The sequence below is a fragment of the Bufo bufo genome, chromosome 1, assembly GCF_905171765.1.
Source record: "Bufo bufo chromosome 1, aBufBuf1.1, whole genome shotgun sequence".
NCBI lineage: Eukaryota > Metazoa > Chordata > Amphibia > Anura > Bufonidae > Bufo > Bufo bufo.
Window position 1 is genome coordinate 606,629,230 of NC_053389.1, and position 15,750 is coordinate 606,644,979.

Here is a 15,750-nt window from a genome sequence, read left to right on the forward strand (position 1 = left end):
AAACATATCACAAGAGATAATGTGCAATGTACACAGTTTAGACTACGATAACATTACATCAATAATCATTTCAGGAAAATCCCATCGCTGCGTATACACACTCTTATTCATTGGCCCAGATTCAGTAATGTATCTCAGCCTAGAATCTGTCTAAAAGGTGGCACAAATTAATGTAACTAGGATTACTACACTTTTTTCTAACTTGCTCAACAACGGGGCAGTACTTAGCGAGAAAGGGGCGGGGCCTAAGATATGACTTTTTATGCCAAAACTGTGCCACAATTCTGGCGTAAAATTCTGTCTAAAAGTAAGCCGATAGTTGGTATACAGTTAGACAAAAGTGTCTGTCTGGGCCATTGTGTTAAACAGGGCATCCAAAGCTAGATATGGGTCCATTCACACGTCCGTATGTGTTTTACGGATCGGCAAATTGCGGATCCGTGAAACACAGACACCGGCAATATGCGTTCCGCATTTTGCAGACCGCACATCGCCGGCACTCTCAGAGAAAATGCCTTTTCTTGTCCGCAATTGCAGACAAGAATAGGACATGTTCTATTTTTTTGGCGGAACGGAAGTGCGGATCCGGAAGTGTGGATGCGCAAATACGGACATCACATTCCGGCCCCATTGAAAATTAATGGGACCGCACCTGTTCCGCAAAATTGCGGAACGTATGCGGACCCATTTTGCGGACGTGTGAATGGACCCTAATCCAAATGTCATTACATTGACTTGAAAATATGTAAATTGTCTTGCATGCAGCAGAAAAATAATGATTTTGTGGTTGAAATTGAACACCTAAACATGTGAAAATGCATATGAACCTTTAATATATTTTTACAGCCTACATCAAATATTGTACACAGATACACATTTACTGTTTGCCTCACGATAAAAGCAGATTACACATCATATTCAACACTTACTTGGTTTTATAATTAAAGGACACTAGTCAGCAGATTTGTTCCTATGACACTGGCTGACCTGTTACGTCTCCACTTGGCAGCTGAAGACATCTGTGTTGGTCCCATGTTCATATGTGACCGCATTGCTGAGAAAAATTATATTCTAATATATGCAAATGAGCCCCTAGGAGCAACGGGGGAGTTGCCATTACTCGTAGAGGCTCGGCTCTCTCTGCAACTGCTGCACCCTCTCTCTGCACTTTGACAGGGCCAGGCAGTATAAGGGTCCATTCACACGTCCGTTTTTTCTTTCCTGATCTGTTCCGTTTTTTTGTGGAACAGATCTGGACCAGATCTGGACCCATTCATTTTCAATGGGTCCTGTAAAAAATCGGACAGCACAATGTGTGCTGTCCGTTTCCGTTGTTCCGTTCCGCATGTCCGTTTAAATATAAAACATGTCCTATTCTTTTCCGCAAAATTCGGATCCTGGTACAATACAAAGTCAATGGATCCGCAAAAAACAGAAGACATTCGGATGTCATTACGTATGTCATCCGTTTTATGCGGATTCCGTTCCTGGAAATTACATTTAAATTCTTTAATTTTAATTTTTCAAAGAAATCCAAACAACTTTATTTGCTTATTGAAATTTATACATGTTTCCGTTTTTTGCGGATCCGCAAAAAATGGATGACATACGGAAACATTTTCAGGAACAACGGATCCGCAAAAAACGGACCGAAAATCGGGATATAGAAAAATACTGACGTGTGAATGTAGCCTAAACATCATGAAGAGACGCTGATGCCAGGGAGTGAGGTGAGTACAATCTCTGTTAGAGCCCAGGCATATGGGGGAAGGGGGACATTATAGGTCTTGGATAACCCCTTTAAAGAAAAATTATCAAGAAAATTATTTTTAGCCCATATTAGGTTCAATGCACTAACAATAATAATAAAAAATAAATGTCTCCAAAAGTCTTTAAAGCGGTTGTCCCATTACAAAAACTCATCTGATTGGTGGGGGTCTGACTACTGATGCACTCGCCAGTGTTCCCCCATTTGACAGGAGCGACATGTAATGGATCCTCTACTTTCAACTGATTCTTCTGCTGGAAGGCAATGGAAAGTGCCACATCAGTTTTTTTTTGTTGGATAGAAAAGCACAGAGGACTGCGCTTTCCCATCCAGTAAAAAAAAAAAATCGGACAGAAATGCCGGCTAAACGAAGTGTATGCACTTTTGGCATATGTTTTTTTTTTCTATCTTGCTTATGTATCTATTAAACGTAACTGTTTTCCTAATGTTTCTGAGTAAAAATGGATATGTTTAAAGAGAATAAAAAATATGGTGTCAAAGAGGTTTTAGTATTAGGGTACTTTCACACTAGCATTAAAGTTTTCCGGCATTGAGTTCCGTCCTCGGGGCTCAATACCGGAAAAGAACTGATCAGTTTTATCCTAATGCATTCTGAATGGAGAGTAATCCGTTCAGGATGCATCAGGATGTCTTCAGTTCAGTCACTCTTATGGTATTTGGCCGGAGAAAATACCGCAGCATGCTGCAGCATTTTCCCCGGTCAAAATTCCGGAACCGGCATTATTTTCCATTGAAATGCATTAATGCCGGAAAAACGTATCCAGTTTTCTGGTCTGAGCATGCGCAGACCTTTAAAAATGTGAAAAAAATAAATAACGGATGACACCAGAGAGATGGATCCGGTATTGCAATGCATTGGTGAGACGGATCCGCATCCGGATCCGTCTACAATTGCTATCCGTTTGCGCACGGATTTCCAGATCCGGCAGGCAGTTCCGGCAAAGTAACTGCCTGCCGGATCGTCACAACGCAAGTGTGAAAGTACCCTTATTCATAAGATAGTTTAGATCAGGTTTTATTTTACTGCTGTTGTCTGCTGTATGAATAAATTGACACCTGTGTGTCATGCTGGGACTTTGTCAGTACAGATTGGACAGTGTTTAGTTTAACACCTAGCTGTTCATTTATTTATAAATATCTAGGAGGAATAACAGAGGAATCTCACAAGAAAAGATGCTCCAGAAATAATATATTATGGGGAAGCTGTCGGGAAAGCCAGTGGGTCCTGCTTAAGGTCTCATGCACACAAGGGTATGGCTGTGGTTCCCCTATTGCGGACTGTCAACAGTCGGTCCACAATATACGGGCACTGGCTGTGTGCACTCCATGTTGCGGGCCCATTGACTTGAATGGGTCCGTGATCCCAAGTTACGACAAAAGATAGGACATGTATTATCTTTTGAGGAGCGGTGGCACAGACCTGAAGGTCCATGGAAGCGCTTTGTACTGCTTCCATGGGCTTCCAATCTGTGCCTCCGCTCTGCAAAAGATAAGACATGTCCTATCTTTTGCCGTAATTTGTGGATTATGGGACTTGTGGATTATGCCATTTGCAGTCCACAGCATGGGCACGGGGCCATTACCTTCGTGAGCATGAGCCCTAAAACTAAACAAACTGTGTCACATATCACAGAAAACACACACCACTGGGTTTCCATACAATGATATTAAACACGGTATCAGGAGATCAGAAAAAAATACTGCATCAGGACCTCAGACAGTGACCCCTACAGTCATCTTCTTATCAACTGAACAAGGGTGCAATAACAAATTAAATGCATTTGTGAATCACATATCATTGAATAACTAAGAAAGAGTATGTTAGTCATGGGCATATAAGAATATTAATTAAAATTACATTACTAATCATACCCAAAATTGAGAGCCCTCCTGGCACTTGAAGTGGAACTCACTCCAGATGGTGAAGGACTAGGCAAGACATGACGTCCAGGTGACATTTTCTTCACTTCCCACGCCAAAGAGGTAGGTCTATAAAATATTTCACATAGTAACAGCCTATATGTAAATATTCTATGCAATTTGTTTTACAAGAAATAGGTAGATGGTTTTCTGGAGACAATTTTTTAAGTCACTGTATGTATTCTAGGTCCTGTCCTGGATATTTAAATTTCTATTTGTGTGGACTTCTAGCACAGCAGGCAATCTTACTCAACTCTCAGTCAGGCCATTACTGTGGCCAAGGGTGGGGGGCTGGTAACTCCATGCATCACACATTCCACTAATTATTACTATTATTTATTATTAAAGCGCCATTCATTCCATAGCGCTGTACATATGATAAGGGGTGCACATACATAATACAAAATATTTGCACTAAGCATGAACAAGAAGAGTTACAGACTGGTACAGATGGAGAGAGGGCCCTTACAATCGACATGGTATGGGAGGACACAGTAGGCGAGGGTGAAGCTGGTCATGGCGGTATAGAGGCAGCAGGGTCACTGTAGGTTGTAGGCTTGTCTGAAGAGGTGGGTTTTCAGGTTTCTTTTGAAGAATTCCACTGTAGGTGAGAGTCTGATATGTTGGGGTAGAGAGTTCCGGAGTATGAGGGATGCACGGGAGAAATCTTGGAGGCGATTGTGGGAAGAGGTGATAAGAGGAGATAAGGAGGTCTTGTGAGGATCGGAGAGTGCGTGTGGGGATGTATTGGGAAAGTAGCTCAGAGATGTAGGGAGGGGACAGGTTGTAGACGGCCTTGTATGAATTTGTTAGTACTTTGAAGTGAATTCGCTGGACAATTGGGAGCCAGTGAAGGGATTGGCAGAGGGGAGAGGCAGAGGAGTAACAGGGTTAGAGGTGGATTAGTCGGGCAGCAGAGTTGAGGATAGATTGAAGGGGTGCGAGAGTGCTAGATGGCAGGTCACAGAGGAGAATGTTGCAGTAGTCTAGGCGGGAGATGATGAGGGCATTTTCGCAGACTCAAAGTTGAGGAAAGCGCAGATGGGAGTGTTTTTGAGTTGGAGGCAGCAGGTGGTGGAGTGTTTTTGAGTTGGAGGCAGCAGGTGGTGGAAAGGTCTTGGATGTGTAGTCTGAAGGAGAGAGCAGAATCCAAGGTCACTGCAAGGCAGCAGACTTGGTTGACCGGGGAGAGTGTGCAGCCATTGATTGTGATAGATAGGTCTGTTGGGGGGTTGAGCAAGATGGGGAAAGATCATGAATTCTGTTTCATCCATGTTCTAAGGAGAAGAAGGAGGATATGAAAGATAGGCATTGTGGGACTCTGGATAGTAGGGTGGTGATGTCTGGACCAGAGAGGTAGATTTGTGTGTCGTCAGCATAAAAGTGATACTGAAAGCCATGGGACTCTATGAGCTGTCCCAGGCCAAAAGTGTAGATAGAGAAGAGCAGGGCTCCTAGTACAGAGCCTTGTGGGACACCAACAGAGAGGGAGTGAGCGAGGAGGTGGTGTGAGAGTGGGAGATGCTAAATGTCAGGTCTGAGGTATGATGTGATCAAGGAGAGGGCCAGGTCTGTGATGCCAAGGATGGTCGACAGTGTCAAAGGCAGTGGACAGGTCAAGGAGAAGGGGGACAGAGTAATGTTTTTTGGTTTTGGTTGTTAGTAGGTCATCGGTGACTTTGGTAAGGGCAGTCTCAGTTGAGTGGTGGGGTCGGAGGCCAGATTGTAGCCGGTCAAAGAGGGAGCAGGAGGATAGGTGAGAGGACAGTTCAGAATGGACATGTTGCTCAAGTAGCTTTGAGGCATACGGAAGAAGTGATATGGGGCGATAACTGGACAAAGAAGATGGGTCAAGTGAAGGCTTTTTGAGGATGGGTGTAACGGCAGAATGTTTGACACCAGAGGGGAAGACACCAGAGGTTAGTGATAGGTTGAAGAGATGAGTTAGGGCTGGGATAAACACTGTGGTGAGGTTAGGGATGAGGTGGGATGGGATTGGGTCAAGTGCACAGGTAGTAAGATGTGATCCGGAGAGTTTTTCCTCTGTAATGGTGGAGAAGCGGTTTTGGGAGAAGAGGACTGAGCAGTTGTGTATGGGAGCTGTGAGGACTGTGCACTGAAGCTTTCTCTGATGTTGACGATCTTTTGTTTAAAGTATGTGGCAAAGTATTCAGCTGAGATGAGAGGTGAGGGTGGGGGACGGAGAATGGAGTTAAAAGCGTTAAAAAGTTGTTTAGTGCTGTGGGACAGGGAAGATATGAGAGATGAGAAGTAGGCCTGTTTTGCATCAGCGAGTAAGGATTTGAAAATGCAATCAATGCAATGCTCTTCTTTGGGATTTTTATCTAGGCCGATCAACAGAACAACAGAGCTGTTATGCTGTCAACCTAATTCTACAATCTACTATTATCACGAGGATTACCCTTCAGATAACATCTTCCCTCACTGCAGTAGCATACTTACAGCGGATTACCTATCTATATAGAAGGTCTTATTATTCGTGTTGACTGATAGGAAACTACAATATTTGTATTTAATTGCCAGTTTAGCACTGATGAAGTGAAAAACAGCTAAAATTTATTTTAAAAAACTTATAAAAATAACATCATTATGTTAATATTGAGTTTAATAAAATATCCCTTTTTGATGGAAGTGTCCGTTTGAAGTGGTTATCTGGGAATTTGCTATTAGGTCATCAATAACAGCTCAGCAGAGGTCTGACTGAGGGGACCCCTGCTGACCAGCTGCTCGAAGAGGCCATAGCGCTGAGTGCTTAGGCCTCTCCCTTAGCCAGTCACATAACTGTACACAGGTGATATGGCCTAGGTCAGTCAGTGATGGCTAACCTCTGGCACTCCAGCTGTGGTGAAACTACAACTCCCAGCATGTTCTATTCATTTCTATGAAGTTCTCAGAACAGCCAAGCAAGTGTACATCTTGGGAGTTGTAGTTTTACCACAGCTGGAGTGCCGGAAGTTAGCCATCACAGGCCTAGGTGCAGCTCAGTCCCATTCAAGTGAATGGGGCTGAGCTGCAATACTAAGAACAGCTATACAATGTACAGTGGTGGTGTAGGCTGTGAGGGAACCGCAGCGGCCTCTTCAGTCAACACCTGCTGATCTGATATTGATGACCTATCCTGAGTATAGGTCATCAATAGCAAATTCCTGGATAAACCCTTTAACGGTAATATATAACAAACTACAGTAACAACTGACATTAGAAAAATAATAACACGTGTACAGAGGTCAGACATAACATGAATAAGGGAAGACTTGAAAATGATCATTATTCAGCAAATTTTGTAATATTAGCATTTTGCATAGTAGTGTGCATAAACAGAATATAAGAAACATATATAATACAGTACTTATTTTCACTGATGCAGAGAAATCATATAAATTGAGAAATGTTAATTGGTGTAATTCTCAATTCATTACTGGAATTACTTCCCAGTGTTTCTTCAAGAGAGAATAAAACCTTGTATCCCGTGATTGCACTATGATAAATAATCATAGAACTTTTGGCGTGCCCTTGTAGGCAGACAGACATGAAATTACTATACCCCAGAGGCAAGCATGGTGCTAAAAGTCATACAAGTGGTCATCCATTAATACTTCTTTCACAGGAGAGCTCTAATCAGAGCGAGCACATGAAGTCTCCCAGTGACATGGCCAACCTCTTCTACTGGCCTACTGACAGTAAAATATGGCAGGAAAACTTAAAGGGAATGTGTCAAAGAAAATGACCTATTGTTTAAATCACATTTTTAATATATTCATTAGTGGTTTTTTTTATATTCCATGTCACTAGATTTAAAAAAAATATGTACTGGTATATAGTCCTGCAATTTTCAAACTGGTCATTGAGTCCAATAATAGGTAATTTCTGATTCCTGTTTGTGACGGACTGAACCGTCACTGGGGCTGCTGGAGAGGCCTGAGGGCTCGCCTCCTTCCTATGGACCCAGAACTATGGAGAAGTCCCCCGGCTCATTATTCTACAAGGGGAAAAATGGGTAGTTTCTGCCTGTGAGTGATTACGTTATCCCATTGTGTTGGTTAATTGTATCACAGGTGGGTGTTGTCTGCCTGTGAGTGATTACATTATCCCATTGTGTTGGTTAATTGTATCACATGTGTGTGTTTTCTGCCTGTAACTGCATGTGATTGGTTTATGTAAAAACTGTCTCAGTCTTCCACAAGGTCCCCATGGGGGGTGTCCCTTGCTGGAAGACCTGCATATAAAAGGCTGGCATGTAGCCTCATTAAGGCTGCGTTCACACGGGCGAGTATTCCGCGCGGGAGCAATGCGGTAGGTGAACGCATAGCACCCGCACTGAATCCCGAGCTATTCATTTCAATGGGGCTGTTCAGATGAGCGGTGATTTTCACGCATCACTTATGCGTTGCGTGAAAATCGCAGCATGCTCTATATTATGCGTTTTTCACGCAACGCAGGCCCCATAGAAGTGAATGGGGTTGCGTGAAAATCGCAAGCATCCGCAAGCAAGTGCGGATGCGGTGCGATTTTCACGCATGGTTGCTAGGTGACAGTCTATTCACTATATTATTTTCCCTTATAACATGGTTATAAGGGAAAATAATAGCATTCTGAAAACAGAATGCTTAGTAGGTGATTAATTGAGGGTTAAAAAAAAAAAAAAAAATTAACTCACCTTCTCCCCTTGTTCGCGTAGTTCCCGGTCTCTTCTTTACTTCTTTAATGATGAACTACAGGCTAGGACCTGTGGTGACGTCAGATCACATGCTCCAATCACATGGTCCATCACCACGGTGATGGACCATGTGATTGGAGCATGTGATCTGACGTCACCAAAGGTCCTTTAGCCCACAGCTCATCATTAAAGACGTAAAGAAGAGACCGGGAACTACGCGAACAAGGGGAGAAGGTGAGTTAATTTTTATTTATTTTTTTTAACCCTCAATTGATCACCTACTAAGCATTCTGTTTTCAGAATGCTATAATTTTCCCTTATAACCATGTTACCCTTTTTACCCTAGCATTTTAATGGTAGAGACAACATTGTATGTATTCATATGTATATATATATATATATATATATATATATATATATACACACACACACACATTTACCTGCTCTGTGCATCTGTTTTCTCCAACTTTTCCTGTAGCTGGATCCAGTCAATAAGTGCCTTAAAATCTCGCACGTAGTTATCAAGCATCATTAATACTTCCTGTGTGAAGAACGGCATAAGATGACATAGTTATCAGTACACTCAGTGCTAGGCAATAACAAATTATTTCTAGATAAAGAAGGATACATTTATATCACATATCCAATTCCAGAATGTGATTTTCTACAATTACTAAGCTTATGCTTCTATCCGTAACATACAGTGAGATGAAGACCATATAAAATCTACACATAAAGTTCCTCAAGATTGAACAAAAATTGTATTACTTTCAGGATGTATTTTGCTGCAAAATCCCTCCAAGAATGGTGCATGCCAAGACTGGCCAGACTGACACTTTTCTCATAGGAAACATCTCAAGGGAGAACCTCTTTATAATAAAATAATACAACAACCCCAAAACTCTTGAGAGTTATAGTAGGTGATCATCAAATTTAGGAAATGTACTTCAAGTGGTTCTTCAGTCTCACATACATCATAGGAGGTAAGTTCAAATGTTGGGAACTGGACTGGAACAAGGATCTGAACTACAGGTTCTTCTGTGGAGACTCATATTGTTAACCCTCCCATGTTCCTGCATATACTCAATGTATCATTAACAGAAACTGCTTATATTTGCTGTGTGGTGTTTCTTTATTTTTAAGTAAAGCTTCCTATTCACCTTGGATGGATCACTAAACCCAGACTGGAATATGGCGTTCTACACGGTGGTAGCGGTAGATAGCCATTACATTACTAGGCTCCACTGAGCTGCAGCAACCTCCAGAGAGAGAGCACATTATATCTACTTTGCAATCACTTTGAAGCGAGAGCTACAGTACCTTATCCAAATGAATACAATTATATATATATCCAGACACTCCAGGTAAGGGCTCTTTCACACCTGCGTTCTTGTCTTCCGGCATAGAGTTCCGTCGTCGGGACTCTATGCCGGAAGAATACTGATCAGGATTATCCTAATGCATTCTGAATGGAGTGAAATCCGTTCAGGATGCATCAGGATGTCTTCAGTTCCGGTACGGAACGTTTTTTGGCCGGAGAAAATACCGCAGCATGCTGCGCTTTTTGCTCCGGCCAAAAATCCTGAAGACTTGCCGCAAGGCCGGATCCGGGATCAATGCCCATTGAAAGGCATTGATCCGGATCCGGCTTTAAGCTAAACGTCGTTTCGGCGCATTGCCGGAGCCGACATTTAGCTTTTTCAGAGTGGTTACCATGGCTGCCGGGACGCTAAAGTCCTGACAGCCATGGTAAGTGTAGCGGGGAGCAGGGGAGCAGCATACTTACCGTCCGTGCGGCTCCCCGGGCGCTCCAGAGTGACGTCAGGGCGCCCTAAGCGCATGGATCACGTGATCACATGGATCACGTCATCCATGCGCATGGGGCGCTCTGACGTCATTCTGGAGCGCCCCGGGAGCCGCACGGACTGTAAGTATACCGCTCCCCCGCTCCTACTATGGCAACCAGGACTTTAATAGCGTCCTGGGTGCCATAGTAACACTGAACGCATTTGGAAGACGGTTCCGTCTTCAAATGCTTTCAGTACACTTGCGTTGTTACGGATCCGGCAGGCACCTCCGGCAACGGAAGTGCATGCCGGATCCCAACAACGCAAGTGTGAAAGAGGCCTAACAAGCTTATTTTATTAGAACTGACTCAAATAGGGAATAAAGGTTTTGAGTCAAGTAGATCTACATGAGATCAACTGTACAAAATATAATGAGAAAAAAAACTGGAATTAAGTAGCCATTTAACCCAATTAAAGGGATTTTTCCAGTACTTTTATATTGATGGCCTTTCCTCAGGATAGGACATCAATATCTTTTCTTGGGTGTCCAACACGGAGCTAGTTAAAATACTAACAACTACATACAAGGCCGTCCATAACCTGTCCCCTCCATACATCTCTGAGCTACTTTCCTGATCACTCCGATCATCACAAGACCTCCTTCTCTCCTCTTATCACTTCTTCCCACAATCGCCTCCAAGATTTCTCCTGTGCATCCCCCATACTCCGTAACTCTCTACCCCAACATATCAGACTCTCACCTACAGTGGAATCCTTCAAAAGAAACCTGAAAACCCACCTCTTCAGACAAGCCTACAACCAGTGACCCTGCTGCCTCTATACCGCCATGACCAGCTTCACCCGCACCTACTGTGTCCTTCCTCCCATACCATGTAGATTGTAAGCCCTCGCGGGCAGGGCCCTCTCTCCTTCTGTACCAGTTTGCAACTCGTCTTGTTCATGCTTAGTGCACTTGTCTGTATTATGTATGTGCGGCGGTTATCATATGTACAGCGCTATGGAATGAATGGCGCTTTAATAATAAATAATAATAATAATAGTTACTGCAGCACTTCTCCCATTCACTTCAATGGACAGAACTGGATCTACTGTTGAACAGCTGATCGGTGGGGTGTCGATCAGATGTTGTAGATCTATCCTGAGGAGCCTATTCTCTTTTCCATGGATGATAATCACTGATCTGATCCTGCCACACAGTCAGGTTTTCTGAGGCAGTTACTGAAGCCAAATTCAGGTCTGGATAACAACAAAGGGAGGGAAAATATTAAGACCAGATACCACTTCTCCTCTTTCCTCAATCCACTCCTAGTTTTGGCTTCAAAAACGGCATCACAAAACCTGAACGTGTGGCGGCACCCTAACAGAAGACTGTATAAACTAGCATAAAGGTCATTATAACACAATATACAGAGAGGACAGGAGATGGTACAGCCTTTCTTCGTTCAGCTTGCACATGATATTGAACCGTTACGTTAAAATGCCTTCTCCTACAATTATGGCCATCACAGACCTGCGATTAGCCCTAATTTGCAGTAGCATAGCCCCATCTGCTTGTAAATGAGAGATCATCTCCCGGGCAGATACCTGATTGAGGGACTGCTCTGTTCCCCTTATCGGGCTGATCAGGCTTCGTGCCTTGAGAGCTGTAACACAAGCCATGTTTTCCGAACAAGGGAATACAAACAGGACAAGGAGCAGCAGGGTAGCTCCGTCACTCATGCGTATCGCTCTCCGGACATCTCACCGGCAGCTGGACAAAAATGTCTCTCAGGATTCGCCCTCCCCCATCCCGGATCACCACAGCTAGATACCCAGCTTAAGTTACCAATTAGTTTACCAATTGGCTGCAATGGATTCGATTGGTTTGTAATTAATTCTAGTCGCTGGCGCGCACGGCAGGACTGTTGGCGCCATCTCTTTGTCCTGATGACACTCTATACCAAGGAGCCAGGACCCCAGGGCCCTGCACATCAATACCGCTCTCTTATTCACCTACAATGCCTCTCGCTGCAGATAAAACTCTGGTGCTGAAGCAGTGGAAATTGCTCTATCTATAGGATATGCAAGAGCAGGGACCTGAGACTAAGAAGACAAAGGTCCAAGTGGTTTTGTCTCCGAAGGTCAAATCGCATTTGTCAAAGAGATGTAAAATAGAAGCCCAGAGTTTGTCATATCAAACTGCACTGTGAAAGTCACCGTAAGATAAAGGAGCACAAGCCCCGTCCATCAAATAAATATAGAGCCACCCAATGCAACCCAAATGCGTCTGGTAAGGTATCGGATAAAAGCGAATAAACTGAGAAATAAATGGATGAGTCAACTGCGCCAGATCTTCTGCTCCAAACTTAGGAAGAGAAATCCGCAAAAGAAGATATTACATAACCAGTTGTAGAATGAGAAATTTCACAGCATCAGTGACAAATCAAAAATGACTCGATGGAGATAGCAAATGATGCAGACAAGATTTCGTTTAGTCAGTGAATAGGAAGGAGATGCAGGAGAACAACAACAGTGCCACCTACAGCTCAACAGAGGAATGGAATGAAGAGTCTACACTCTGTGCAGGTCCCTCACGTTTAATGACTGGGGGAGCTGGACCTCAATAATAATTATAAGAAGAAGAATATTTATAATATAGCGCCAACATATTCCACAGCGCTTTACAATACAATAAGAGTCAGAAATAACAGCAACAGAAAAGTCAACAATTAAAACGAGAGGAATGAGGGTCCTGCTCACAAGACAACAATGTCTGCATTCTAAAGCCTATAGAATTCTTACCTTTTGTGTGTGTGGGGGGGGGGGGGGGGGAGTGTAGGGGCTTTTGTATTATTTTATATTGGAGCCGGTAATACTTAATTTTGTAGTTTGGGAAAATTATTATTTTTTTTTTTCTGATTTTATTTGTTTATATTTCTTTACATTTTACTGTTCTTTTTATTAAATCAGATTTTTTTTTACAATGTGGGTACATGATGGCAGAGAACATGCCTTCTCTGTGCTCCCAGATCATTGATAACAGTGATCTAATGGTAACAGCCCAGACAGGAAGCAGATCTAGTCTTCTCTGCTTGTCACTGAGCCTACTCTATACAGAGAATTCCTAGGACATCATTACTGACATCACAGGGCTCCCTGGCAATGGTCTGAACGATGATCAGGGCAAACTCTTTGAGGCGGACGTAGAGAAGTAAGGCGGAGGGGGCCTGGGTTATTTGCATTCAATGGATTTAGAAGCAGTATGCCCCAAATAAAGTTTGTAAAATACTTTTCCGTTTACATCTGTGCTGTGTCCTCTGTTTATAATGGAAGCCAAGTGCTGTGGTTATAATGGGGTCTGTTGGGGTTCCCTTCCTTTTCATCATTGTATAATGAAAAGTTCTGCAACTTTCTAACACATTTTGCATTCAGGTCCCCACGATTGCTAGATATCTGCTTGCTGATCATGTCCAGCTGACACTATTGCACCTATTTCCACTGGACATACAGTGCCTTGCAAAAGTATTCACCCCCCTTGACTTTTTTTCATATTTTGGAGCCTCACAACCTGGAATTAACATGGAGTGTTTGAGGATTTGCATCATTTAATGTACAGAACATGCCCACAACTTTGAAGATGTTTGTTTTTATTATTGTGAAGCAAACAACAAATAGGACAAAATAACAGAAATAGTCAATGTGCATAACTATTCACCCCCCTATAGTCAATACTTTGTAGAACCACCTTTTGCAGCAATCACAGCTCCAAGTCTCTCTGGATAAGTCTCTATGAGCAGTTGCCACATCCTAACACTGGGATTTTTGTCCATTCCTCCTTGCAAAACTGCTCCAGCTCCTTCAAGTTGGATGGTTTGCGCTTGTGAACAGCAATCTTTAAGTCTGACCACAGATTTTCTATTGGATTGAGGTCTGGGCTTTGACTAGGCCATTCCAACACATTTACATGTTTCCCCTTAACCACTTGCCGCCGCGCTAACGCCGAAAGGCGTCATTGCGGCGGCTCCCCCAGGCTACGCTAACGCCGATTGGCGTCATCTCGCGTGAGCCGAGATTTCCTGTGAACGCGCGCACACAGGCGCGCGCGCTCACAGGAACGGAAGGTAAGAGAGTTGATCTCCAGCCTGCCAGCGGCGATCGTTCGCTGGCAGGCTGGAGATGTGTTTTTTTTAACCCCTAACAGGTATATTAGACGCTGTTTTGATAACAGCGTCTAATATACCTGCTACCTGGTCCTCTGGTGGTCCCCTTTGTTTGGATCGACCACCAGAGGACACAGGTAGCTCAGTAAAGTCCCACCAAGCACCACTACACTACACTACACCCCCCCCCGTCACTTATTAACCCCTTATTAGCCCCTGATCACCCCATATAGACTCCCTGATCACCCCCCTGTCATTGATTACCCCCCTGTCATTGATCACACCCCTGTAAAGCTCCATTCAGATGTCCGCATGATTTTTACGGATCCACTGATAGATGGATCAGATCCGCAAAACGCATACGGACGTCTGAATGGAGCCTTACAGGGGCGTGATCAATGACTGTGGTGATCACCCCATATAGACTCCCTGATCACCCCCCTGTCATTGATTACACCCCTGTCATTGATCAACCCCCTGTAAAGCTCCATTCAGATGTCCGCATGATTTTTACGGATCCACTGATAGATGGATCGGATCCGCAAAACGCATACGGACGTCTGAATGGAGCCTTACAGGGGCGTGATCAATGACTGTGGTGATCACCCCATATAGACTCCCTGATCACCCCCCTGTCATTGATTACACCCCTGTCATTGATCAACCCCCTGTAAAGCTCCATTCAGATGTCCGCATGATTTTTACGGATCCACTGATAGATGGATCGGATCCGCAAAACACATACAGGCGTCTCCCTGGAGCCTTCCAGGGGGGGTGATCACCCCATATAGACTCCCTGATCACCCCCCCTGTCTTTGATCAACCCCCCTGTCATTGATCACCCCCCCCCCGTCAGGCTGCATTCAGATGTCCGTATGATTTTTACGGATCCACGGATATATGGATCGGATCCGCAAAACACATACGGACGTCTGAATGGAGCCTTACAGGGGAGTGATCAATGACGGAGGTGATCACCCCATATAGACTCCCTGATCACCCCCTGTCATTGATCACCCCCCTGTCATTGATCACCCCCCTGTAAGGCTGCATTCAGATGTCCGTATGATTTTTACGGATCCACTGATACATGGATCGGATCCGCAAAACACATACGGACATCTGAATAGAGCCTTACAGGGGGGTGATCAATGACAGGGGGGTGATCACCCCATCTAGACTCTCTGATCACCCCCCTGTCATTGATCACCCCCCTGTAAGGCTCCATTCAGACATTTTTTTGGCCCAAGTTAGCGGAATTATTATTTTTTTTTCTTACAAAGTCTCAAATTCCACTAACTTGTGTCAAAAAATAAAATCTCACATGAACTCACCATACCCCTCAAGGAATCCAAATGCGTAAAATTTTTTAGACATTTATATTCCAGACTATATTCACGCTTTAGGGCCCCTAGA

General features: G+C 43.7%; 1 protein-coding gene across 2 annotated transcripts in view; it reads right to left on the reverse strand.

Moving 5' to 3' along the window:
* The window catches only part of SCAPER (S-phase cyclin A associated protein in the ER), a 318,889-nt gene that overhangs the window by 268,716 nt on the left and 34,423 nt on the right, over positions 1–15,750 (reverse strand). For both annotated transcript variants that reach the window (XM_040413608.1, XM_040413607.1), the window contains exons 5-6: positions 8,828–8,928; positions 3,662–3,778 (exon numbers count right to left, since the gene is read on the reverse strand). In XM_040413608.1, the coding sequence (XP_040269542.1) occupies positions 3,662–3,778; positions 8,828–8,928 (218 nt within the window). The remainder of the gene's footprint in view (positions 1–3,661; positions 3,779–8,827; positions 8,929–15,750) is intronic.